At 40.2% G+C, this 24,975-nt stretch overlaps 1 protein-coding gene across 6 annotated transcripts; it reads left to right on the plus strand.

Moving 5' to 3' along the window:
- Nucleotides 1–5,468: 5,468 nt before the first annotated feature.
- LOC105938771 (zinc finger protein 646) lies at nucleotides 5,469–23,459 on the plus strand. Of its 6 annotated transcripts, none has more exons than XM_012880684.3 (7): nucleotides 5,469–5,718; nucleotides 7,681–7,949; nucleotides 8,595–8,841; nucleotides 12,155–12,244; nucleotides 18,003–18,212; nucleotides 18,297–18,476; nucleotides 21,920–23,459. In XM_012880684.3, exons 1-7 carry the CDS (start codon nucleotides 5,584–5,586, stop codon nucleotides 22,079–22,081), a joined length of 1,293 nt encoding a protein of 430 aa, XP_012736138.2. In that variant the 5' UTR covers nucleotides 5,469–5,583; the 3' UTR covers nucleotides 22,082–23,459. The 6 variants fall into 6 exon arrangements, with proteins under 6 accessions (XP_012736138.2, XP_036004497.1, XP_012736130.2 ...); XM_036148604.1 differs by having other exon boundaries at nucleotides 18,297–18,428; XM_012880676.3 differs by having other exon boundaries at nucleotides 5,470–5,718; nucleotides 21,917–23,459.
- Nucleotides 23,460–24,975: the final 1,516 nt, after the last annotated feature.

The following is a 24,975-nucleotide window of genomic DNA, read 5'->3' on the forward strand; positions in this document are numbered from 1 at the left end:
TGGCAAGTCAGCTTTTGTTATTTCTCCCCATGTATTGAGGTTCAAACCTCTAGTCAACATCTGTTGATTAACAGAAGAATTAGACTTCAGTCATATCCTGTTAACATTATGCATTTTTTAGCGTTCTGAATTAATGTAATTGGGAATAGAACATAAACACACCTTCCATTTATAAAACAGTAATCATTGTTCTATCCATAGGATCTCTAATCTAAGGCAGATTTGCAAGCTCGGTCGATTTGACTTTTAAACTGCCAGACCTTTAGGATAAGGCAAGTTGATTTGTGTTGCGCTACTCATACACAGGATAAAAATAGTGATTCACATGAAAACAAAAGGAAATAGACTATAAAGTTTGAGCAAACAGCAATGTTTCCTTTCTGCATTTAAAGAAACCAATAGTTTTTGCACATCACAGGTTTTCACAGAATCTGTTCTCAAACTAAGGAAAACTGAGTGAGCAGGTCTCAGATGACCTGAGGAGTCCACATGATCTGGGGTTGTTGGCAGAACCGATGTGCAAACAGGAACTCGGGAGAAGCAGGGTGAGTAAATATTATTGGTATTACTTTACAATAAGGCTCCCCTTAGAGAATAGTTTATAGATACAGTATTGATTAATCAATAAACACTATAAAACTAAGTGTTTCTTATGCATTACCTTATGCATTCATTAAGGGTGAGCAAGAGACCAAACTGGCTGGTTTGTGCTTACATGGTAATAAATTAGTCAGAAATGTTTAATATAAGGAACTCTAGATTAAATATATAGTTGAACAGATTCTATTTGGCAAGACTGGACATATTTAATGTTTTACCACAATATTTATTGGGTGAAAAGAAAACTTACAATGACAGGTAAAACAGGCCAGACACAGGCTTAATACTAATCATCTTTATTGTCATTGCAACATATTCCAATGAAATTTGTTCTCTGCATTTAACCCATCCCATTAGGGAGCAGTAGGCTGCCACTGTGCGGCGCCTGGCAAACAATCTGGGGTTGAGGTTCTAGCTCAGGGACCCAGAGGTGTCTGTGGGAGTTGAACCCAGAAACTCTGGGACACAAGCACAATGCTCTGAACGATGAAAACCAATGGTCTGAATAATGGGAGAGAGAGGAGAAGGCAGGACGAGCAGATGTGACAATCAGATGGAAAACCTTCCATCTGATGAAAGAAGGAAATGAGAGAGAGCTGAAGGAGAGGAGAAAAAGTAAATGACACTACACACTTACACAAGTACATACTTCATAGAGGGACGTAGGGTGTAGTACGGGTATTGGGACTAAGCCCAAAGCTGAATTCTCACACTACACTTTAGACTTAGACAACTTTATTTGTCATGTTGTATGCTTAGAGTGCGTACAGAACGAAATTTCGTTGCATACATCTTGTAAATTGCAGTAAAATTAAATTACAGTATAAGGTGCAGCAGTGATTTAAAAGTGAACAATTGAAATGTAGACAATGCAGGAGAAGTCCCAGTGTACAGGTGAGTATTTTTAAAACCATTTGTATGTGCAGAATTAGGGCATTTGTGCAAGAATACAGCTTGTAAATTACAGCAGATTTAAAATACAGTACAAGGTACAGCAGTGATTTAAAAGTAAAACATTTGAAATGTAAACAGTGCAGGAGAAAGTCACAGTGTATGTACAGAATTTGATTGTGCAAAGGGAATTTGTGCAAGAATGCATTTAGAAACTAAGAGTTCGGCAGCATTTGTAATGCTAGAAGCATTACTCATTACACTCATTACACATCTAAAAATAAGGTGTGTATGTATGAGCATTCACTGGACATGTGAATGCTTACTAAAAGAATCAAAGTTACATGGCTTACTAAAGGAATCAAATTACAGCAATATTTCTTTTTGATTACTTAGTTTAGATACAACTGATAAAAATATATATAAAAAAATGATGAGCTGTATAGTGTGTTTTATGTCAGAGTAGGGGTCCTGCTAAGAAATAACTGAGAGACATGTAGATCTCAATTTTTGTTGACATTTACTATTTACATTTTGTGCAATGAGATTTAGCACAAACATGTTGTACTGTGCAGCCTTGCTTCTGTCAGTCTGTTAGAGGGCAGCTATGGCTAAAATGTAGCTCACCACCATCAGGGTGTGGGATGTGTGCGTGAATGGGTGAATGACTGTCTGTTGTGTAAAGCGCTTTGGAGTCGTCGAACTTCATAAATAATAATAATAATAATACATTTTGTTTAGAATGGACTTTACATTTCAAATAAAATGTCAAAGTGCTACAATAGCAGGGGGTTAAAAACAGTTCCCAAATTATAATAAAAACAAAAAGGCAATAAAAAAACAAAAGCAAAATTGAAATCATAAGTGTTAAAAGGCAGTTTGAAATAGGAATGTCTTTAGGTGCTTTTTGAACACCTCCACAGTTTGTGAGGCCCTCAGGGTCTCTGGGAGGGCATTCCATATATGTGGAGTGACTGCCTGGAAGGCCTTGTCTCCCATAGTGGAGAGTTTAGTCCTAGGTTGGTGCTGGCAGTAGGTAGAGGTGGAGGAGCGGAGGCTGTACAAGCCATTTGCCAAGCCATTTATATATTTTGCTGTAGTCCTCAGGCATGCGCTCATAAAATAATAAACGTATAGGCTGGTCAGAAACCAGCAGAAGCCATACCCTGCAAAGGACTCCAACTGCAGCTGATATCCTCCTGCGGAGGATGAGGAGAGCCCACCTGCCCCCGCCCATCCTCACGACCTTCTACAGAAGCACCATAGAGAGCATTCTGACCAGCTGTCTCTCTGTGTGGTGTGGAGGCTGCAGCGCCTCCGACTGGAAGAACGTGAGGAAAGTGGTGAGGACAGCAGAAGGGATCATTGGGGCTCCTCTTCCCTCCATTAAGGACATTTCATCTCAGCACTGTGTGTCCCGAGCCCTTAACATCATCAGGGACCCCTCACACCCCCACCATGGACTGTTCTCCCTGCTGCCCTCTGGGAAAAGGTTCCGCAGCATCCGCTGCATGTCCACCAGGTTCTGCAAAAGCTTTTCCCCCACTGCCATCAGACTATTGAACTGTTGATCTATAAACTGGTCTCAGCATCACATCTGTACATCTGAGCCACCACATCTCTATCTGACATTACCAATGCTGCCGAACTCTTAGTTTCCCTTTACACAACGGAAATGCATTTTTGCACAAATGCCTTTTTGCACCAGATCTCAAAAACACAGCCACACAAACAGCTGACAGGCAGCAGGAGTAATGGCGCACACCGCCACCTGCCCAACTATAAAGGCGTCTGCCCCACTCATCAATCAGTGGTGCGCTCTGATCAACACCTAGCGCACACAGAGTAGGACCTGTATTGACTAATGTATACACTCTTATTTTACATTAAGGATGACTCATATCAATATGTTTTTTGGGTCTTTTGTGATTTGCTGCAATAAGTTCTGAAATAAAAGAGTACATTTCTATTGTAAATGCAACAGTTACATTTTCATTGTTATTTTGTTGTTTAGTTTTGTTAAGCAACAACAGTCGCTTAACAAGCAAGGCTTTTTTTGTTGTAAAATCAAAAGCTAATATAATTTGTAATGACAGATGGTTCTGGTGGTGCTTCATTTGTTGAATGAATGATCACATTTTGATCTTACATTTTCAAGTGTATTCGTTTAGATTATGTTGCTGCATGAAGATTATAACTCATATGGCACTGTTAGTACGAATAACAAAAAAATTAAATCTATGTAAAAAAACAGACTGTGAAATATAAAATTTTTAGTATACTGGATTACAACAGTAAAAAAACATCAAAAAAGGTAAGAAACAGTAGATCACTGGCACTCTAGCTGCCAGTAACCTACTGTAACTGCGAAATAATACATTAATACACAGTAATCACCAAACAGTAACATACTGTAAATTTCATGACAGTAATAGTACTGTGACATAACAATAAATTGCTGGCAACCCTGCAGCTAGTATTTTACTGTAAAAATTCAGACAAGATATCTGGAAAATCCCGACTTAGTCCTCTATCTTGGTTTAGTGAAACAGCCCTCAAGGTTTTTTTTTTTCTTTCAGAAAAAAAACAACAATCAGATAGCTGCAGCTCATCAAATATGGTGGTACCAGAGTCCAGACTAAAACAATGAAATAGATCGTATCACACTTGTCCTTATATCCCTGCAAATGGTTTAAGTTGTGTTGAGTCTAGTTGTATCCTGATTTCTAACTTTGTATCTAAGGGACCAAAAACAATTAGTTTGGTCTTTTCTGCATTAAGCTATACCAATTCAGTCATGAATATTTTGGATAAATCGACTCATAGCTTAGTAAGTGGAGACACAGAAATACAATTCTGTGTGTCATCCAAAGGGGAAAACTCCATTTCTTGGGGCAAGTGATTCCAATTCTCGGGTCATTTAAATTAAAAAGATTGTCCAAAAGATGTTTTACATGTTGCTGAATTAGTTTCCATTAACTGTACTCCTTTTTATGACTTCTACTTTTGTCGGCTATAAAATCAGGTGTCAAATTACCTCAAAAGTAAGGCAGGAAGGAATACAGTTTAAAAACGATCAAAGTTTAGGAGTTTACACTTTCCCTAGATCTTATAATGGTCCCACCTCTTCGGCTTTTAATCTGATGTTGATGGTTTTTGCTTATTGATCAGATTGAATGTTTTATAAAGCTAAATATATATATACAATCATTTATTGCTTTATTAGAGTTAGAAATAATGTACCTACACATTGTATCCTGCATAAGAATCAAGGCTATTTATTGTCATTTTGTGTTATCATTCTGAAATTCTAGATGAGACAAACACTGGCTCAGGATGCACACAGATTACGTATGGCACACTGACACAAGACAGGTTTCCACACTTTTGTTTTTGTCTTCTATGAAACGAATTGATTGTACTGACCTAGTCCTTACGATCTAATAAAAATCAGATATGAGTTAAAAAGTCAGATAGCAGTCCCTTTACAGGTGATAGATTACTGTGGTGTTGCATGAATTAATCACCCAAACACATACCATCATATGGCAATTTTAGACCTTCAAGTTACAGAACTGTGTGGTCTGCACGGATTTCCAAACAGACATTCAGTGTGCAAATAAGCATTACCAGTAGTGTGTTTAGAAACATGTGCAAGACCACAAACTGGGCTGGTGGTTCTTTGAAAGTCTGACACAAAGTCTCCCATAAAAAAAGCCAGCATAGCTTTGGGTACATCGGCTTTAGAATATTTATTCAAGAATGTTTTGAGAAGACTGTGAGGATGGGCTGGTTGAATGGATTGTATAATTATATTATTATTATTATTATTATTATTATTATTATTATTATTATTATTATTATTATTATTACACATTACAGCCGTCAACTCCAGCCTCGGGTAGCGGTTTCGGTACGTGTTGTGATCCTCCAATCCTATAGATGGCAGTAATATTTTAGAGATTTTGATGTGTCCGCCGCCAAAATGCTCATTTCACAGAGGAAATATTTTGCTTTTCGGAAGAAGAGCCCAACAAAGCGGCCCTGTATCTTTTCAGCAAGAAAAGTGAAAAAAAATCTTCCGAACCGACGATGTACGCCAGGACAAACACGGGCAGCACGCATGGAGATTTTCAGGACAGAAACGGAGTGAACTACGTTTCGTCGACAGAGTCTTTCGGTCACTGCTCTCAATTGTTCTGGAAAAAGGACCCGAACGATTCCGGAGTAAGAAAGCCAGTTGTTCCCACCACCGTTAGCTAGCGAACCCAAGCCACAAACATGCAGCCAGCGGCGGCGGAGACTTGCTCTGTTTGCCCAGTAGTGACTGAAGCATTGCTTCTGCCACCTACTTATGGCCCTGGAATGCAACCTTTGCAACACTCGGCTTCTCGCTGCTGCAGCTGTGCAGCAGTAGGCTTGTGAGCATCCGGCTAGCCTAGCAACCGTCATGCTGAGCGCCTCCTGGCCTAGTTTGACCATTAGCTGCTCTGTGCTAGCAAACAGGCTAGCCATTTTCTGCAGCCTTCCTCAAACTGTGTTCTATACATATACATGCATATGAACCGCGGAGCGCGATGCCACGACAGTGCTGCGAAGAGGCTCGCAACGATGACAGCTTTGACATAACGCATCAGAGCGACTTGTAGCATAGCCGAAGCTAATCTGTGATCTACTAGGTTTCCTTAAACATATACCGTTAAGTATGTAGAACAGGGCAGTGTGCTCCTTTGCTTAAGCGGAACGCTAGACGCTGTTCTAAGAGTTCAGCTGTTTAACTGGAGCTGTAGTGGGGCTCTGCTGAACTCCAACATGGCCAGCGCAAAGTAAACAGGAGCAAGCTGGTCGGCAGGAGTGGCTAGCGGAAGGCGGCCCCAGGAGGGTGTTTATGTTGATCACTGATGGCCGGAGTGTGGCCACGCTGAGACCAGCCCAGCCCCACTCACCACAGCACCCTCTGAGCTGTCCACGCTGGTTATTATGACTTTCTGCATTCACCGCAGCTCGGTCTATAGGTCACCGGTAATCCATCACTGTATTCCTAAACTGGATAGTTCATGTTTGGAGAGGTAGGGCGCTGTTGAAAGATGACGGTCAGTTAACACCCTGCAGGACCTGTCTCCATTCTGTTTAAATACAGAGGCTGAAAGATCAAGATGATGAGCAAAGTGTAATTTTTTATTGTTTTGGAAAACAGCTGCAACCTCCAACTTATTGTTGTTTATGCAAAGGTTATTCTATGACCCATTGAATGACTGTTCATGAATGATAGCGGTCTGATACCAGTATTCCCTGTGAAATGTACTGCAGAGCAGAACATGTTCAGATCTAGTGTTAACTTAGAATATAAAGCCGGGTTAAAAACAACAAAGTGTCATTTTCACCCTCTGTATTAATTTGATATGTTGCACTGTACTTTTTGACCATTTCCTTACATAGGGTTACAACAAGCACTTCTCACGTTCACCTACACATTGATTGTTCTTCTCTTTATGTCAGAAATATTACTTTTAAATACAACCCAAAGGTTGCACAACAGTTCTGTGCTCCATCAGTAAGAATCAACCAAGTAAAATCTTTCTGGTTATTGGACAAAGGCATCTAATGCAGAAACGGACTGTTGTTGCTTCGTAGGATCAATTAAACCTCCCTAACTTTTCTTTCCCACGCATCCTGAAATGTAGAAGTGCACAATATTGCAATGTCTTTTTTGCTGACAAAATCTATTTATCACAAATAACTGGTGCATCTAAGCAAAAAACCCAACATAATTCTAGACGTTTAAAGTGTAACTCACCCAGAAATTGGCTGTTTTTGCAGATAAACTGTATAAACTGGACTTAGGGTGTTACTTTAAAAAATTATTTCCTCATTTATCAGCGGTTTAACGGTAGTGAAGCTGACATTTTTGTTTAATATGAGTTTGTGAAGCTGACTTTTTGGTTAGCTGTGGCCACCACTGGTCATTATTACACAAATGGTCTGAATTTATATTCATACATTGCTGCGCATATCAGCAGACAACTTGGGGTTAAGTGCCCTGCCCAAGGGCAGATTGACATGTGGCAGGAAGGGGCTGGATTTAAACTCACAACTATTGACCCACAGTGGTCCCTGAGCGCAACCCAATGGGCAGATGTAAGTCTTTGTAGTTTTGAGTCTCTAAAGCGTTTGTGCCTTCTTTTACAGCCAAGTTCCACCATCAGCTGGTGTGATCAGCTGCCTCCGTCCTCTGCAGCCCTTTCTAGTTCCAGTCTCTCCTCAGCGTCACTTTCTGGCTCCAGTCTCTCCATGGAGTCCCGAGCACCGGCGCCTCCACCTCCGCCGCCGACCACAACAGCCTCGGACGACATGGAATCAGACGAGAGGCCGTACGTCTGTGACCTGTGTAACTGCGCCTACAAGCACGCTAGCTCGCTCCTCAACCACAAGCTCACCCACAAAACTGGAGACTTCAAGTGAGTGTTTAACGCTCTTAGTTTCTACACAGTGCTATCTTTTGGGTTTGCTCTAACCTCTTAACTCAGGGTTTCCGCGCGGTAGTAAAAGGTAGTAAATGAAATGAGCTCAAATTAAGGTCAGTAAAAGGTAACAAACAGAACCTGACTTGGTAGTAAATTTTTCGTCATCCCTACAATATATTCTGGCTTTTCTATTGATGCTGGCTTTTTGTTTTAACTTTGTTTAACTATAAAATCTGTATAAAAAATGATAACTACGGCAGGACCTGAATCGACGTTATAGACCCAATGGTCCCGCTGTCTGATCTGCTGTCTGATCTGCTGTGTGCCTGCACGCTGTTGTTTATATTCTTAAAAAACGTATTTCCTGAGTCTTCTGGAAATGCGTTTGGAATGTTTATGTGTGCGAGGTCTTAGTGAAGACAAAGTCACAATTACACCTTCAGGTAAATGGGGTAAAGTTTTGTCGTGGGTGAGAGATGGCCCATCATCATACATGGGTCAGTGCTGTGAATCCACCGCTCCCCCAGAAAAGGCTGCTTCTGGATTTTGTGTTGGTTGTTAAAAGTATTGTAGAGGTAGTAAAAGGTAGTAAATTCAGCTCTGCCATTCCTGTATAACCCTGTAACTACTTTTGCTCAGGTGCGACTTCTGCAGCAAGCCCTACACCAACTACATGTCTCTACGCAACCATATGCGAATCCATGGTCAAAAACGCTACATGTGTGATCTCTGTGGGAAGGCCTTCCGCCTGGCGCGGTACCTAAGGAACCATCAGAGGATACATGACGACGGACCCAACCGCTTCGACTGTCCATCGTGCTGCAAAAGCTACAGGACCATGCTGGAGCTGGCACAGCATCGCTGCAGCGCTGCTGCGTCCAACCAGGTACGTCTTTGGAAGGTAGCACTGCTGATGGTGAGGGCTTGATTAACGTTTCTGGAGTCACGCTTAGAAGAACATCAGTTGAAACATGTTGGTACCTTTATGTTTTTGAGTTAGACCTAATGTGATCTTGCTTTATGGCTGGAAACCTTCATGATGATCACACACAGACTTCTAACGACTAAAACAACACATTTGTCTGTTGTTGGTAAACTGTTTGCACATTTAACCATTCATACACTAAAATACCTCTTTGAAAATATTAAACGATTTCTTCATTTTTCTTTAAAGATTGTGTATAAAAGGGGATTGTCTGTCTTTTAAGTATTTTGAAATCACAGAGTTAATTTTGTTAGGCATTATTACTGCACTACTTTCAGCCATTAATACATTTAAAATCCAACATAACTTTCAAAGAAAACAATGTTTCTGCATTCTGAGCTTGAAGAGTTTGATTCTGTTAAAGGTATATAGCCACATTATATGCCTATAAAAAGACCAAAAACCGTTTGATCATGATAAAATAACATTATATATACCAAGCGTCCATCCTGATAGTGTGTGGATAGTCCTTTTTGAGCCTAAAAATAACCACCTCAACAGGCACAATCAGCAGATATAAACAGATGTGGCTCCATCTACTGGCAGTAGCGCAGAATTCATGTGGTGACATATAAATCAAAATGAAATAATACCGGACCGAGCCTGACCCTCTGAATAGCCTCACCGTAAAGCGTTGGCTCAGCGTGATCGAGACCAACCATTATTAATTTAATAAAGCGATTTACCGCCACTCTAAGAGCCTCATATCAGAACATCACGGAGAAAGAAAATTCCCGTTCATAAACGCAAACAGGGGCACAGCACCAAGGTAAGAACCAATCAATCTATCTATGTATTTCTAATGTTGTTTTTCCTTCAGACTGTAGAGGCTAAGAAGAGCATTGCTATTACTGTTATCACAGTGTTATTAAGGACTATGACTCACGTCAAACAACTCTTGCAGTCGCATCTGATACTCGGCAGCTTTAGCTTCCACTTCTTTGAACACCAACGCTCATACTGTATTCCCAACGACGTTTCAGTCGTTCCCTCTTGAAATCAAATGTTTTTTTGCGGGGGGTTTTCCACTGGATCTTGGACCTTTCTTCACTGTTTTCTCACTTCGTTGGGGATGCTAATAGCTGTTAGCTGCTTCCTAGTTTATCCCCTGCTGCGCACGTGCAGTGTTATAATTCCGCTGTTATTATAAATATACTCAAAGGGCTTTATTTACTAACAAATTGAGCAAAAACAAGCCAAAAAATGGCAAAATAAAAACTAATACGTCAACAGGATGTTATAATCTTTCAAAAAAACTTTGTATCATATAAATAAAAAAAATTTAAATAACGTGGCTATGCACCTTTTAAAAATTAGAAATATCTGCAAAAAACTGATTGTTTCTCTCTATAAAGATCTGGTGATTAGGATGTGTAAGATTTATTGTAATTTTTAGACTGGAAAATTCTAAAGAATGCTGGGAATTGCCCAAATGTTCTAGTTATAAATGTGATGTAAAACGATGAAGCCTAAATATTTCTGGAGTAAATTGAACTGAAGCATTTCACCAAGTTGCAAATCAAAAACTGAGTAAATAACGTTCAATTTCCAAAATCCATAGTAGAGTAAATTTATCTTGAATTTGGTTTAGTAGATGAACATGCAATGCCGTTTCCAACTGCAGATCTTAATGTCACAGTAAATGAGATATTTGCAAACTAGGGAGTCTCTGGTCAAAGGGCTAAAGGTTGTGGTTTCTAAGTTTTTGACTACGTTGTGTCATTAAACACTATTATAGATGCAGCTCAGTCAGAAACTCATTGAAAAGGTACTTTATTTCAGTAATTCAACTCGGAGTGAAAGTCAGTTATAATATGGATTCATTACACACAGTGGGGTTTAATTTCTTTTTAAGTGGATTTTGAGGATTCTGGCTTATAGCAAAAATAAACTCGCATTTTTGTGTCTCAGAAGACTACAATATTAAATACATTTTTAAAAAATATTTTTACAAAGAAATTTCAGAAATAAGTTTGATTCCAGCTTACCTCTTAAACTTGACTTTGTGCCTATAGGCCAGGCACTTAACCACAATTTGCCTACCAGTCAAAGTCTTGATGAATGATTGTGTGAAATTTGTGGGTGTGGCTAGGTGAAAGAGATTTGTTGGATAAAAGCTCTTAACGTGGTTATTATGGCACTATAAAGGCACCGACTAGAAGTTCAGTCCAATCATTTTTGTCATGGCCATATTTTGGCCAACACAATCATGGAGAAAGCTGCTGAGTCGACAGTTGTCCAGCAGACCATCATTACTTCCCTGCACACAAGAAGAGTCAGCCAATAACGATCATTGTTAAGAAGCAGGATATTCAGTGTTATATCCAATCACATTAAAGGAAAATTGAGTGAAAGGAAAGAGTTAATGAAAAATACAGACTAATTAATCTAAATAATATATGGCAAACTTCTGAGTTTTTATTTGAATTACTGAAATATTTATAATTATCAAGATATTTAATTGTATTGATATCTATACTAAATAACAAAATTTAACCTTACTCAGAGTTATTTGACATTCTCCGTGCTGTCCAACATTTCTCTGACTTGCTGTTGTTGAAATCTGCTTGTAAATATGCTTCAGTATTTGTGTTTTATACAAAATGCTTTGTGAGCATAGAATAAACATTTGGTGTATGTGTGGGGCTTGATTAGATTAGAAAAAGTGAAACTTATTAAGGTAGGCTGTAACTCAGAGGAGTGTTTTCTGTTCAATACTAGCTGAAGAATTTAGTGTTTTACAGTCAAGCTATTGATGACATGTCTGGAAAATGCTGTTTTCCCTGAGTTGACTTGGTAAGGCTACTTAGAGCCTCATTTTTGGATAACAAAAAGATGGTAGAAGAACTTGCATGCGTGGATGTTGATGTACATGGCTGTCATAAAATGTAGTGTTATTCTCCTTTTTAAATGTGTGTATGTAACCTAATGTGACATGTTTTTCCTTGACTCTCTGTCGGCTTCCCAGCTTTAGTTTTCACCAGCTTCCTAATGGGGAAGAACAGACCCACTGAGTGTAGGTCTGTTTAGACCCAGTTTAGGCTTTTTTCAGGGAGAGGTTTAAAACTGAAAGATTGGAAAATAGTTCAGCAGATTTTCTGCACAAGTGTAGTAATCCAAACTTCTATGTTTGTGTTTGTTTTTGGTTGTTTGTTTGTGTGTGTGTGTGTGTGTGTGTGTGTGTGCGCGCTTATGTGTGGGATTGGTTCATAAGAACCGGTTCAACTGCCCGTCCTGCTTTAAGAGCTACCGAACCATGCTGGACCTGGCCCAGCACCGCTGCAGCGCCGCGGCCAAAAACCAGGTTGGTGTGAGCGTGAGTGAGCATGTGTGAGAGGCAGAGGCAGCTGAAAGGCTTGGAGCTGAGAGGAAAGGTTAACTTTTACTGGAGTTCTACATATGATTGGCACTACCAACATTTTATTCACCAAAAGTTCTCAAACACTGACCTCAATTAAAACTGCAGCAGATGGAAATTCTTCCCATTTCTCACATGGACATTACAGAACCCAAAATCAGCATTTCCTTTATGCTGCAATCTGTCACTATGTTGCTACACTGCTGCTATTTTAATAGTTAATACATTCAGGTGAATTACTTTTCTGGATGTTGTGGTTGAACTATACTGGGGTAAAAACCCTATGACCAAAATGATCCTTGTTTTCAGACGTATTTCTATCTCCGGCTAGGATCTTGTACTATAAGGCTGGGGCGCTTAGCATAGACAGAGCCGCTCTGAGGCCTCACACAGACTCAAGACCAGTCTCAAAGTATCAAAACTTAACTTATACAAGATTGTTTAGTATATTGTGGTCAAATTGTATGCTTCTGGAGATTCAGCTGTGAGATCTTAAGCATTAAGGGTAGGCAATCATACACAGTTCAGACTTGATGAAAAAACTTTGCTGTGTATCTCACTTGTTTTGGAAGTGACAATAAAGTGCATATTAAATGACCGAGCCATAAACATTCATACATATTTTCACTTTTCTTCCCCAGTTGATGTTTAGGTGCTTTCCGTGTACAGCATCCTCTGCATTTTTATCTAAACTTGTATACTGGTAAATACATAAATCCTTAACTGATGTAACGGCAACTGTAAGATCACTCCATCCATGTGGAAGTGTTCCCCATGCTGAACTGACCCCTGACAACAAAGATGTAATTGTGGTGATAGTGAAGCTCACAGTGTTACCAGAGACATTTTTTGCCTTGAAAATGTACATACAAGTTATAAATAGTGTAAGTGAAGTTATTTCAAGGTAACCAGGGAAAAATCAACATTTAACTCCAAATTTAAATACCAAACGTATTATAACTAACCTAAAAAATTTATCAATAACGGTGTTTCCTGCAGGAATTTGCTTAGGCGAGGCGGTGAGTTGTCGGCCGGCACAAGTTTTGCGCGGATTACTGGCGGGGGGGTTGTTTCGGCGTCTGCATCGAGCCATTGCAAGAAAGCAACAGCAAAGAACCGCGTGTTAACGTCAAATAAACATGCAAGCATATCTATTTTTTTGGAATGTTTGCGAGGCGGTAGCGTGAGTTTGGCGAGGCAGCCGCCTCGCCAAGATAGCGCTGCGGGAAACCCTGCACTACTTATTAAACTCTGTGCAAAATCTGAGTTCTGCTAACTTATAGCTGGTAAAGACTACGTTCACACTGCAGGGAAATGCGACCTAAATCTGATCTTTTTGTTCATATGCGATCCACAGCCATCTTTTTCATGGCAGTGTGAACTTCCATGTGTGGTACTAATTCTGACACGTATCGGATATTTTTTAAAGCGTCCGCAGTCTGAAAGCTCATGTTGCATTGTTCCGTCTGTCACGTCACTCTCCTGTCTCGCGCTTTAAATCCACACACAGCAGTAGCAGTTAGCGTGCTATAAAAGACCGTCAATAGCTGTGCTCTTACCTTACTTCCTGCTATCATGTGGTCTTAATATTGTCGGCTCCCGTTGATCAACAGCTTTGTAATAATAACAAGGAGAGATGCCAGCTGGTATCTGGGTTTGCTTTTTTTTAGTTTTTTTTTAACAAAACTTTATTCAACACTTCTAGAAACAATTACATTCACCATTACTTCCGTAAACAGTGCACTGCTCTGTGACGTCTCCTGAGATCTGCGCATGCGGGTCACTTTACGGTCTTGAACCACTCAGACAGACTTCTGATGACTGCCACATTTAATAGTAGCAAAAAATCGGAATTGAGCATCAAGACTTGCAGTATGAACGTAGCCAAAGATTGAAATTATGCGAGCAGAAGTTGCAACAAATAAATATCCAAAACACATAAAACACAGCAGTACAGGCATGAAGCATCACCTATTCATTTAACTGCCTACCTGATACAGGTAATTGTGAGGAAACTTAACATAAAAAAAAGAAAACCTTTTTTGCTTCCCTTAAAAAAATATGTCTGGCTTTCAAATTTATTTGTATCGTAATTGATACGCCATACAAAAAAAAAACCTTTTCCTCATGTTTTCTGTATTTTTACATAGGATGTGTAAAATATATTCATTTGTACATTGTAAATTGTATGTTTAGAAAAAATACAAATTTTGTTGAAGAGGTAGAGGTCTGAGAAAAATTTGTATCAAAAATGATACATTTGGAGTTATGGGGTTACAATTTTGAACAGAAATTGAGTTGCCTTCACACAGACAAACAGGCGGTAGATCCCTATCAATCACTGTTGTGTTCAGCTCCTCATGAGGTCCGTCAGCCGCATATCCATACATCTTTCTAGACTCCTTTTAGGTCTTGGGAAAGGAATAAACACCCTCTAAACATTTGGGATAATGTGTGTTTGAATCGTACTCTCTCCACTGAAAAAGTTTAACTATATCTACTAAAATATATATATATATATATATATAATAAATATATATATATATATATATATATATATATATATATATATATATATATCCTGGAATGTGGTTGGAGGGGAGCTTCTGCAGGTAAGGGGCGTTTCACTTTAGCACAATTTGAGATCTCTGATTGATCAGTTGCTGACAAGCTTCCAAGATTGATTGACAGGCGATGTCACGTAGCATTTTCTAAGACCAAATACAAAAAACAACTTCAGTCTGATAACATTTTCTTAGTAAAAATGATTCTACATCAAGAAATAATTGTTTTTAACCAAATCGTTAGCTTCACACCAACTGGGACCCTTAAAGCTGCAGTAGGGAGTTATGAGAAAACCATGGACTTTGAATAAGCCTTACAGGTCCCTCCCCCTGCTCTCTGTTGGCTACAGCTCTCTCTTAATAGCTCCTCCCCCACAAAGGAGGCTGTCATGCTGATCCAATGTTCACCTGTCTGTTTTCTGAGCAGGTGCCACTCCAGAATTCAGCAGTTTTCCTGTAAAGTAGCTTGTTTCTCCAGCATTTCTCCATGCAGCTGCACGCAGGACTGGCAATCTTGAGCTTGAGTGACAGTAGAGCTGTGTGGAGGAGGGTTGTGAGGAGAACAAGAGTGATTGACTCTGCTAACAACCAATCAGAGCCAGGACGAATGTCGGGCTCTGATTGGTTGTTTCTGACCGTGAGCAGTGTGGTTCTGCAAATGGCTGTAGGACCACTGGGAGGAGCCAGAGGAACTTGATTTTTCTTTTCCTCTTATAGTTTACTGTCAGGACAGTTTTAATAAATATGTCAAAAATACATTTATACAAAAGTAACCAACTTCTGCTTTAAACAGTCCTAATAAAGTTATACCTGAAGTGGGTTTTTATGTATGCTTTTATTTTTTTTGTTTATCCGCATTTCTAAAAGCCTTTAGTTAGGTGACCTTCAGTTTATCTGGCATCCAAGTATGACATAAATCAAAGGTGAGCTGTGATGGACTGGTGACCTGTCCATGGTGTACCCCACATCTCGCCCATTGACCTCTGGAGATAGACAGCAGCAAGCCATTTTGACTTTGACTTTTTTAAATATATGTATAAGTCAGTAGCTCACTTTGGTTGCATATAAAGTTTTTCTGAAAGATTGTCACGTCCTGTTGGCGTATTATTTATTGTTTTGGGGTTTTATGCTTTTTTTGCTGAATTTGTTAGTAAATAAAGCCTTTTGTGTTTACGATTTTAACAGAAGTACGTACTGCGCATGCGCAGCAGGGGTTAAAACAAGGAAGCAGCTAACTGCTGTAAGCATCTCCATACGAAACAATGAATCTAGAGCTAGTGAAAAAAACGCAAACAAAATATGATTCCAAGGGGGGAAAAGACTAGAACGTTGGCGTTCCCTGAAGCGGACGCCAAACCTGCCGATTACACAGATGTAACCGCAGAGTTGATTGACGTGAGTAAATGTTCTGATATAAGGCTCTTAAAGTTGCTCTTAGATCGGTTTATTTAAATAATAATGGTTAGTCTTCCACGATGTCGAGCTGCCAATTTACTGCGAGGCATTTCAGAGAGTCAGGGTCGGTCCAGCATTATTTAATTTTGATTTATTAATTAAGCAAACCAGAACTGTGATAGTTCTGTAATACTGTCGCTAGATTGTGCCATGTCTGTTTATATCTGCTAATCACACCCGTCAGTCCCTCCCTGACCAGGAAAACAGGTAGCCATGACTGACCTACCTGGAGTGGTTATTACCCGCTCCCTCCAGGAAGTATCTATCTATCTATCTATCTATCTATCTATCTATCTATCTATCTATCTATCTATCTATCTATCTATCTATCTATCTATCTATCTATCTATCTATCTATCTATCTATCTATCTATCTATCTATCTATCTATCTATCTATCTATCTATCTATCTATCTATCTATCTATCTATCTATCTATCTATCTATCTAGATATATATCTATCTATCTATCTATCTAGATATATATCTATCTATCTAGATATATATCTAGATATATATCAGACTCTTGGAAGGCTTAAAAAGCATGATTATAGAACTTTTAATATCAAGAATCTTATTCTTATGAAGAGTTTCAGTGTGAATGCTGTTTAGTCTGATGCATCCAGACCAGCAGTGTTCACTATTAACATTTTAAGTAAAGACCAACAGACGTTTGACTCAGAATTGATGGTCTGTATTGGAAGGCGTGTTCATAAGTTTGTTGTCTAACACAGCATCTATTAACTAGGGTGTGGTAAAATGTTAACAAAGTTTAACTATTACTTATTTACCTAGTTTAGCTGATAAAGTGGAGATAAGGTCATTAAAATAGTGCAGTGTTTTGTTTTTTCCTTCAAAATTAGTGCACTTTTTAGAGTGTATAATGTTAAAACCAGTTAGACTGATCCCTGATCATCTATCAGGGATCAGTTCTTTGTTAGTGTCTTGGCTGGAAGACCAGTTGGTCCAGAACTTAATGATTCTTGAATATCTTTCCAGATTTTATTTACTGTTTAGGGAAAAAGTGATCAGTTAAATTAAAGACTACCTAAATTCCAGCGCTGTCAGTGTTGCAAGTCAAAAAAGTTGATTCAGTGACCATCCTAGGAAGTTCTATGAACACACAATAATAGTAAATAACTTATTTACTATTATTTTGTGTTCATAGAAACTACCTAGTATGGTCATAAAGTAACCTTAAAGCAGGGGTGGCCAGCTCCAAGCCTCAAGGTCCGATGTTCTGTAGGCTTTAGATGTGTCTGACTTAAATGACAGCATCATTAGCAGGGTTCTGAAGACACATCTAAAGCTTACAGTGCACCGACACTGGAGGACAGAGGTTTCCCATCTCAGTCAGATTCTGTATCTATTAAGACTTAGGTGTAACAGGAGAGTTTGTAAAGGTCTGTGTGAGTGGGTGTGTTGGTGTGTATGTGCATTTTGATAACTTCATCTCATATTTGTGGGTTTAGAGTAAGCAGGCCACTGAGCAGTAATTAGTCTGGGAGACATAAACTGTGGGGAGCATCAGAAGCTGAGTGTGGAGGCAGAGAACTGAACAGTCACATTCATCTGTCACTTCTAAAAGCTCACACTGTGATCTGCTTGCATGAACGGTGTGCTGTGGATGACAGAGGTATATAAAAGTTCTGTTCTTTTCTGTTTCTTTGCTGGTCTTCAATCCAGACTGGCGGTCGGCGTTCCAATTTCTCTGTGACCCCGCGCCGTCAGCAGCAGCAGCAGCAGCAGCAGCAGAACAGTGCTAACTCTATGATGCAACCACAACACGGAGGACACAACCAGCAGGATCCTTTACCTTCCCACTGTGTCGCAGCCATGTCCCAGGGTGGGCAAGGTGCCGGTGTGGCCGGCCAGCCAGTGCCGGACCCTCACCAGGTATGTAACACACCCCAGAAGACTCATCCGTAGAATTACCAGTACAGGTTAATTATCAGAGTGCTTTCTGTTTCTGTGCACCAGCAGGGCCGCCCCAGCCCAGTGTCTTCTCAGAGCAGCCAGCCAAGTATGAGGAGCTCTTCAACCAACAAACACGTCCCCTCTAGTGCCACCCCATCCTCCTCCTACTCACTACTCCAACCCCTGGTGCCTGAGGTAAAGGAGATGAACTCGGGATACACTAGACTGAGCGCCAACCCCATGGTAGGAGAGTGCCCCCGTGCATCCGCTTTTTGCTCTCTGCCGGCTCCCAGTCTGCTACTAACACTAGGATGGGGTGGGGGGACTAACACTTAATGCTCTGTGTCCACTAGGGGCCTCTGACTACAGCTCAGGCCTTTTCTCTCTGTTAACGGATGCTGTTGAAAAAATATCTCATAACTACTCAGTTTTAATTTACTTGATTTATTTTGTATGATGTAAAACTGATTGGATATCTTCAGAGACATCTGGTATACACCGTCTTAGCTCTTCAGGTTATCACGTATAACCTGAATCCTTAGGGAATTTAAATTGTACGCTCAGCTGAACTTTTGTTTTATAAAGATTGGGACGGGATTAGCTGTATGTTTATACGGCTAAAGCAATAAAGGCTTTGCATTCTTGAGGCACCAAAGTACCTGTCCTGTCTTGTGGGATTCGTGTGGACAGATGCGCAGAGCTCAAATTTTGCATACACGGTGTCACAATATAAACTGCTCGGTGGGAAGAAGTCCTCACATCGAACTGTTTTATATGATACACTGAGCTGCTCCAAACAGGCGTCGCCATGGTGTCCAGCATCACAGCCCCTCTCTGCACCACACTGACAGCTTTGCAGAGGGTGCCTGCTGGAAAAGAAACGGCTCTAGACACTCAACTAGCTCATCAAACAGGCTACTGTCCATTCCCCCATTTTCTACATCCATTTCTGCCAGAGGCACTGGCAGAAAGAGTAGCAAATAAGAATTTGTTAGAGAAAATGTAGGCAATTGGTCCGCTCGACTTAGTAAAATGTCTGCGGACGGTCCATGCTCACAGTATGCGGGAGCCTTTAGTGCATTTCTGTAGTGGCCCCTCATCTGAATTCTTTTACTTCAAACGGCAGCTCTGAAGCTTGCTACATACTCCACGAGAACAGAGAATTTTGTCCCTGTAGTTGGGGTGGCAGAAGTTTGTTTTGACTCCGTCTATAAGACACTGAGCTGCAGAAGTCAGCCCCACTAAACAGACTTCACTGAAGATCGAGCGGTCAGGGGAGGGGGGCACAGAGAAAGCCAAGCACAGAGCAGGCGGAGAGCTGAAAGTAGAGGAGCAGGAAGAAGTAGTAGCTCACGGTGTGCTCTGGCGCTATTTGGAAAGACTGCAACACCAGGAACATGCGGCGCTACTGGGGGTTTCACCTAATTTCACCAGAGTTAAACAATGTGACTACACAACTACAGGAAGGTTCCACAGATGTATGAGACATTTCTGCTTTTCCAACCTAAACATGGCCATCTGTCCAATCACATTACAGCAGTCGGCCATCCAATGAGAAAGTTCTGCCCAGACGTCGTGTCGAGGCCAAGCAGGGAAGACCCTCCAAGACAGGGCTGAGAGATCAAAATGACATTAGGGCTGGACAATAGTTCATTAACAATATATATTCATTGATAGACGTATATCGATGATCGAAAAAAGGGTCAGTAAAAAGTTCAATCGGAAAACAGTTTTCCTTCCTTATGCATTCTAGCCATGTAGGTTAATATTACGTTCAGTACATCCTCCCAACCAATCACAACGCAGACCCAGGAACCAAGCTCCGCCCCTTCAAACAGTTCAGAGAGCACATGTTCTTTTTTCTTTTTTAAAAACTTGCAGTTTTGGTAAAAATCTGAATAAAGGGTTGAGTTTGAATTCATTGTTTGTGTGTTCTGTATATAACAGCATATGCAACAGCATAAAAGGGCCAGGACTGCACTTAAAATATATGTTTTGAGTTAGTTGATAATTATCGATATCAATCAATACTATTTCAGTTTTATCAATATGCTTTTTCTATATCCTAAATTATATCTTTCGCTACAGGAGCGAGAACAAATGTCTCCTTTCTCGTGGAGTATGCAGCCTCTGTTGGTCTGGACAGTCTTAGAGGCTGTGCAGGTTTTTTTCAGAGACAAACAAGCCAAACTACTTTATAAAATAAATGGTTTATTTTTGGACACATTGCCATTGCAGTTTTCCCGCCTCTAACTGCCTTTTGCCAGTTTAAAAAGTCTCTTGCCAGCAAACAGAAGGTGTTTCTAACAAAGTGCTCCATTTAATATGTGGTCTTTCTACCATTTTGAACAGTGTGGCACCTTCATGGCCTCTGTTAGTTTAGCTCTATGCAGCAGGCCAGCTCTTTATAATAGAGCTTGTCGTGATGGCTTGCTGCCGGCGTTGTAATTTCCCCACCAATACACACAGCCACCTGCAAAGAAAACAAGCAGAGGGAAATTCAGCTGACCCAGGGATTCTGTGTGTGTGGGTCCTCTGTGGCAGTAGGAGGCTCTCTACTACTAACCACTAACGTGGGGCCGTGCTGCAAATTCAGTCTGCTTACCATGCTGTCACTCCTGCTATTTCTTCCATTTCTGTTGCACATCTCAGTAGCTGCTCATCTGTGGAATTTCAGAAACCTTTCTGTTTCACTCCTACTATAATGTTAATGCTTTCACTATTTCTGCTCTTTATAGTATATTTTCACTATATTTTCACTAGTGGTGTCCCAATACCAGTAATGGTATTGGTCTGATACCAGCATCAGGTACTTGTAAAAGTCACCCGATACTCTGAACCGATACCAATTTTCCTCCTGGGCTGGGCTACACTGCAACTCAAAGGTTAGATACCACTCTGTGCAACACACCAAGAGCTTGTTTGATGACCCTCCTAAAGAAAAAGGAGAGAAGATAACTGAAGCTCTAACTGAATTCATCGCCCTTGATGGTCAGTTGTTTTCAGTGGTCAGTGATATTGTTAAATTATTTGTGATCTATGAGTATCAATTTATTAAGTACTCAGTATCGGTACTTGGAATCAGCAAGTATCTGAACTCAAGTACTCGTACTTAGATTGCTCTGGAATAAACTGGTATCGGGACACCCCTAATTTTCACTTCATTTCTTAATGATTATTAAACAGGCATACATTTCCTGTCCCCTCAAAGAGTCTCTCTCTCTCTCTCACACACACACACACACACACACACACACACACACACACACACACACACAGCAGATGAGTACAGAAAACAGAATCTGTAGAAACAGTCATTTAAAAAAAAAAAAAGACATTACATGCCAGCATCAGAATCTTTGTTTCTTTTTTTTTATGCCACTAAAGGAAACAGTCAAACATGGTTTTCCAGAAACCGTCACCTGTCTGCACTGCTTCATTTTAGCCAGTTTATGTTTTTTTTGTTTGGTGTTTTTCATTTTTGCACCCTGTTTCCTTCTGCTTCTCCAAAACATTAAAAATGGTTGATGTTTTTAAAAGCTGCTCCACTGACACTGATGTTTCATTAGTTGTTTTTTCTCTCCACCTCCTCTGCTTCTTCCCAATCTGTCCTCTGACACAACCCTGTCCCTGGCTCTCCTCTCCTCTCCACCCCTTCCCTCTCCCACCTGCCTTCTTTGCAGAAGCACCAGGACACTTTCTCCCTGGCCCCCCAGCGGCCCCTCCCCACCATCAACCCCATAGGTCACTCTCTTCATCCAAACGGCGCGCCCTCACTCAAGCCTTCCCCTGTGCCACGGACCATCCAGGCCATGCCCTGGGAGCAGCGCTCCCTCTACAATCAGTGAGACTCCTGACAGCCAAGTACTTGTCATCAAGTCCGCCACCCAACAACACAGCCTCTTCTTCCACCCTGCCCTTTTCACATCCAGCATCGAGGATCGAGGACTCCTGAATGCCCCCTGCTTTCCAAACCTCTCCTGTGGGATGCTGTGTGGGAACGGGGAGGGGCACTGTTGACAACTAGTTGAGATTGATTTCTGAGTAGTTAGGTTTAAAACAATGTGTTGCCTTGACCCTCATGTATGATCTATGCCATGTACTGGATATAAGTTAAAATGTCTTTACCCTGACCTGCCCTCTTGATAAGAATTTATCTCTCCCATCCTTCTTACCCCATAGTTATAAAAATATCTATCCTTCCCGTTATGAATAGTGGAATCCCACACCCTTTTCCTTATGTTGAATAAAATAGAAAGCTGTTTTTTTTTTTTTTTTTTTTTTTTTAACCAGGAGCCAATTCCAGATCCGGAACAAGAACCAAGTTGTTGTTAAATGTTACAAATTTCTTCCGATGGTCCAGTATGTTGGATTTTTAATAAATGCAGTTTCTGGAAAAGAAAAAAGGGGAAAACAATCTCTTTTTTCCCCCTGTAACCCTTTGACGTGCTCCAAAGTGAGCATTGTGTATATTGTGCATCAGGAGCTGTCATCCAAGCTACTGGACTCTCAGCAATCACCTGTTATGTCCAAGCACAAAGGACCACAGCTGAAACCACCGGTTTTAAAGACATCTTTATGGGGAATTACTTCTGGGAGATGCAGTATATCTCCAACTCTTGGAAGAGTTCAAACTGACTGTTACAGTGTTCAGCACTTTAAGATAAGTGCAGTCAAACTATAGCTGTAGCCTACGCCCAGGCACTGTAGAGCTGTGGCTGCTCACATGGTCAGAGACGTAATAATGTTACAACAGCCCCTGATCCAGACTGGGCCGGTTGTCCCCCCAGCAGTGTCTAGAACGGATCAGGACTGAGCTCAGCAATGCAGCCAAAATCCAGTTTTCAGCTTCACAGTTAATCTCTGTATTTATTTAAAAAAAAAAAAAACGATCATGCGTGCGTCTCCCTGTTCCCAGGATGGATTGACTAGGTCTCAGTAAGCAGCCAATCATGATTGACTTACGTTAACTTTAGAGTATTTTGTAAACTGTTGAATTTGATGAATAACGGTTCATTCATGGATCCAGCATGTAGTTAGTTTATCTTGCTAACATGATGGTTGTTGAAATACCCACAATTCTGCTGTCACTGTCTTTCCTCTTTTAAAAGTTGTTTCTATTTTTATTCCTGACATGTTTTCATTGTTGCTTTCTCTCCTTGTAAAGTGTCTTTGAGTATTTAGAAAAGTGCTATACAAATAAAAATGTTTTATTATTATCATCAACAGGCAATGATTGAAGCCTACTCGTGCCACTAAGTTCTCATGTCTGTTTTATGGTTAAGGGACTCCTGGTTTATTAGACAGGATTATAACAGTAACATTATTTTAGGAATTGTCAAAGAAGTTATGGGGGTTTTGTCATTCTGTGGGTCTTGCCAGCATCTGCACAGAGTATAGTGGGCCTGGTTGCCTTGCAGTGTCAGTTTTCTTTACAAAGGAGTAAAATGAAGTACCTTTTCTGTTGCAAAGTATCTGGGGAGGAACATTGGGCAGGCTAAAAGGGAGAGTCAGAAACAACTGTTAAAATATAAAGACACTAATAATTAAATGATACTAATCATTTAATTATTAGTACTGACACTAATTATTAATACTGACACTAATAATTAGATGAGAAGACAATAGCAGGGGACCAAACCTGAGCTGCTAATGTATAACTGGCAAAATGCAGAATTCAATCAAAGGATAAAAGCGCACCACAGTGTTATCTGTTGAAGACTGAAATGCATGCAGGTTCTAGAACAGGGGTCACCAACCTTTTTGAAACTGAGCGCTACTTCATTGGTACAGTCGTAAAAAGACCCACCAGTACTGACTTTTGAACTAAAAGGAGTCAGAGTTCACCTTAACTTTATGTAAATTAAACACATTTTTCATGCTTTGTTATAAATATTGCCGTTTTTAAATCTATATAGATGCAAGTGTGAATAAACAGGAAGAGTAACGGAGAATAAAATAAAGTTATTTGGGGCTACTTGGTGCACGTGGGCACCAAGTCGGTGACCCCTGTTCTAGAACAAGCAAACACAACCCCCACCCCCGACTGGCAACCAAAACCTGTTTTTACTTTGTCATTTTTGGTAGTTCCAAATTTAAAACTGTCCAAAAGGTTAATATATCAGAAATGTGTTGCCATAATAGAAACATCTCTAGTATCAATATGGCAAAGGACTGATTGGACTTGAGTGTATCAAAGATTGTCATATGTTTTAAGTGCTGTGCATTCTGAGCTCCGCGATAACACTGGGGTACAGTACTCGCCTTATGAAGTGCACTTAGTATTTGGTAAGATTACTTATGTTGAGAAAACCTTAATTACGGCAAATAAATCTGAACCTGTACTTTTAATCTGACAGAAAAAAGCCTCTTGGAAATGCATATTCTAATTTGTTGAATATGGCTATATGTATATAAATATACACACACAAGTTGTCTATAAAGTAGAATATTGAAAATGTCTTCCATCCATCCATTTTCTGTCACGCTTATCCCTGTTGGGGTCGCGAGGGGTGCTGGTGCCTATTTCCAACATCAGTGGGTAAGAGGCGGGGTACAACCAGGACAGGTCTGAAAAATATTTGTCACTAAATATTTACAAAGTGAAACAGATGAATGTTTCTATTTAAGATTAGAATATTGCACCAGACCCACAAAAAAGCATAATTTTTCATGTAGAAATGGGGGCTTGATGAAAGGTATGATTAATACCGGGTTAAAGGTTGTTCTTTTCAAAAAGTAC

Source organism: Fundulus heteroclitus, chromosome 16, assembly GCF_011125445.2.
Source record: "Fundulus heteroclitus isolate FHET01 chromosome 16, MU-UCD_Fhet_4.1, whole genome shotgun sequence".
In the NCBI taxonomy this organism is placed as follows: Eukaryota; Metazoa; Chordata; class Actinopteri; order Cyprinodontiformes; family Fundulidae; genus Fundulus; species Fundulus heteroclitus.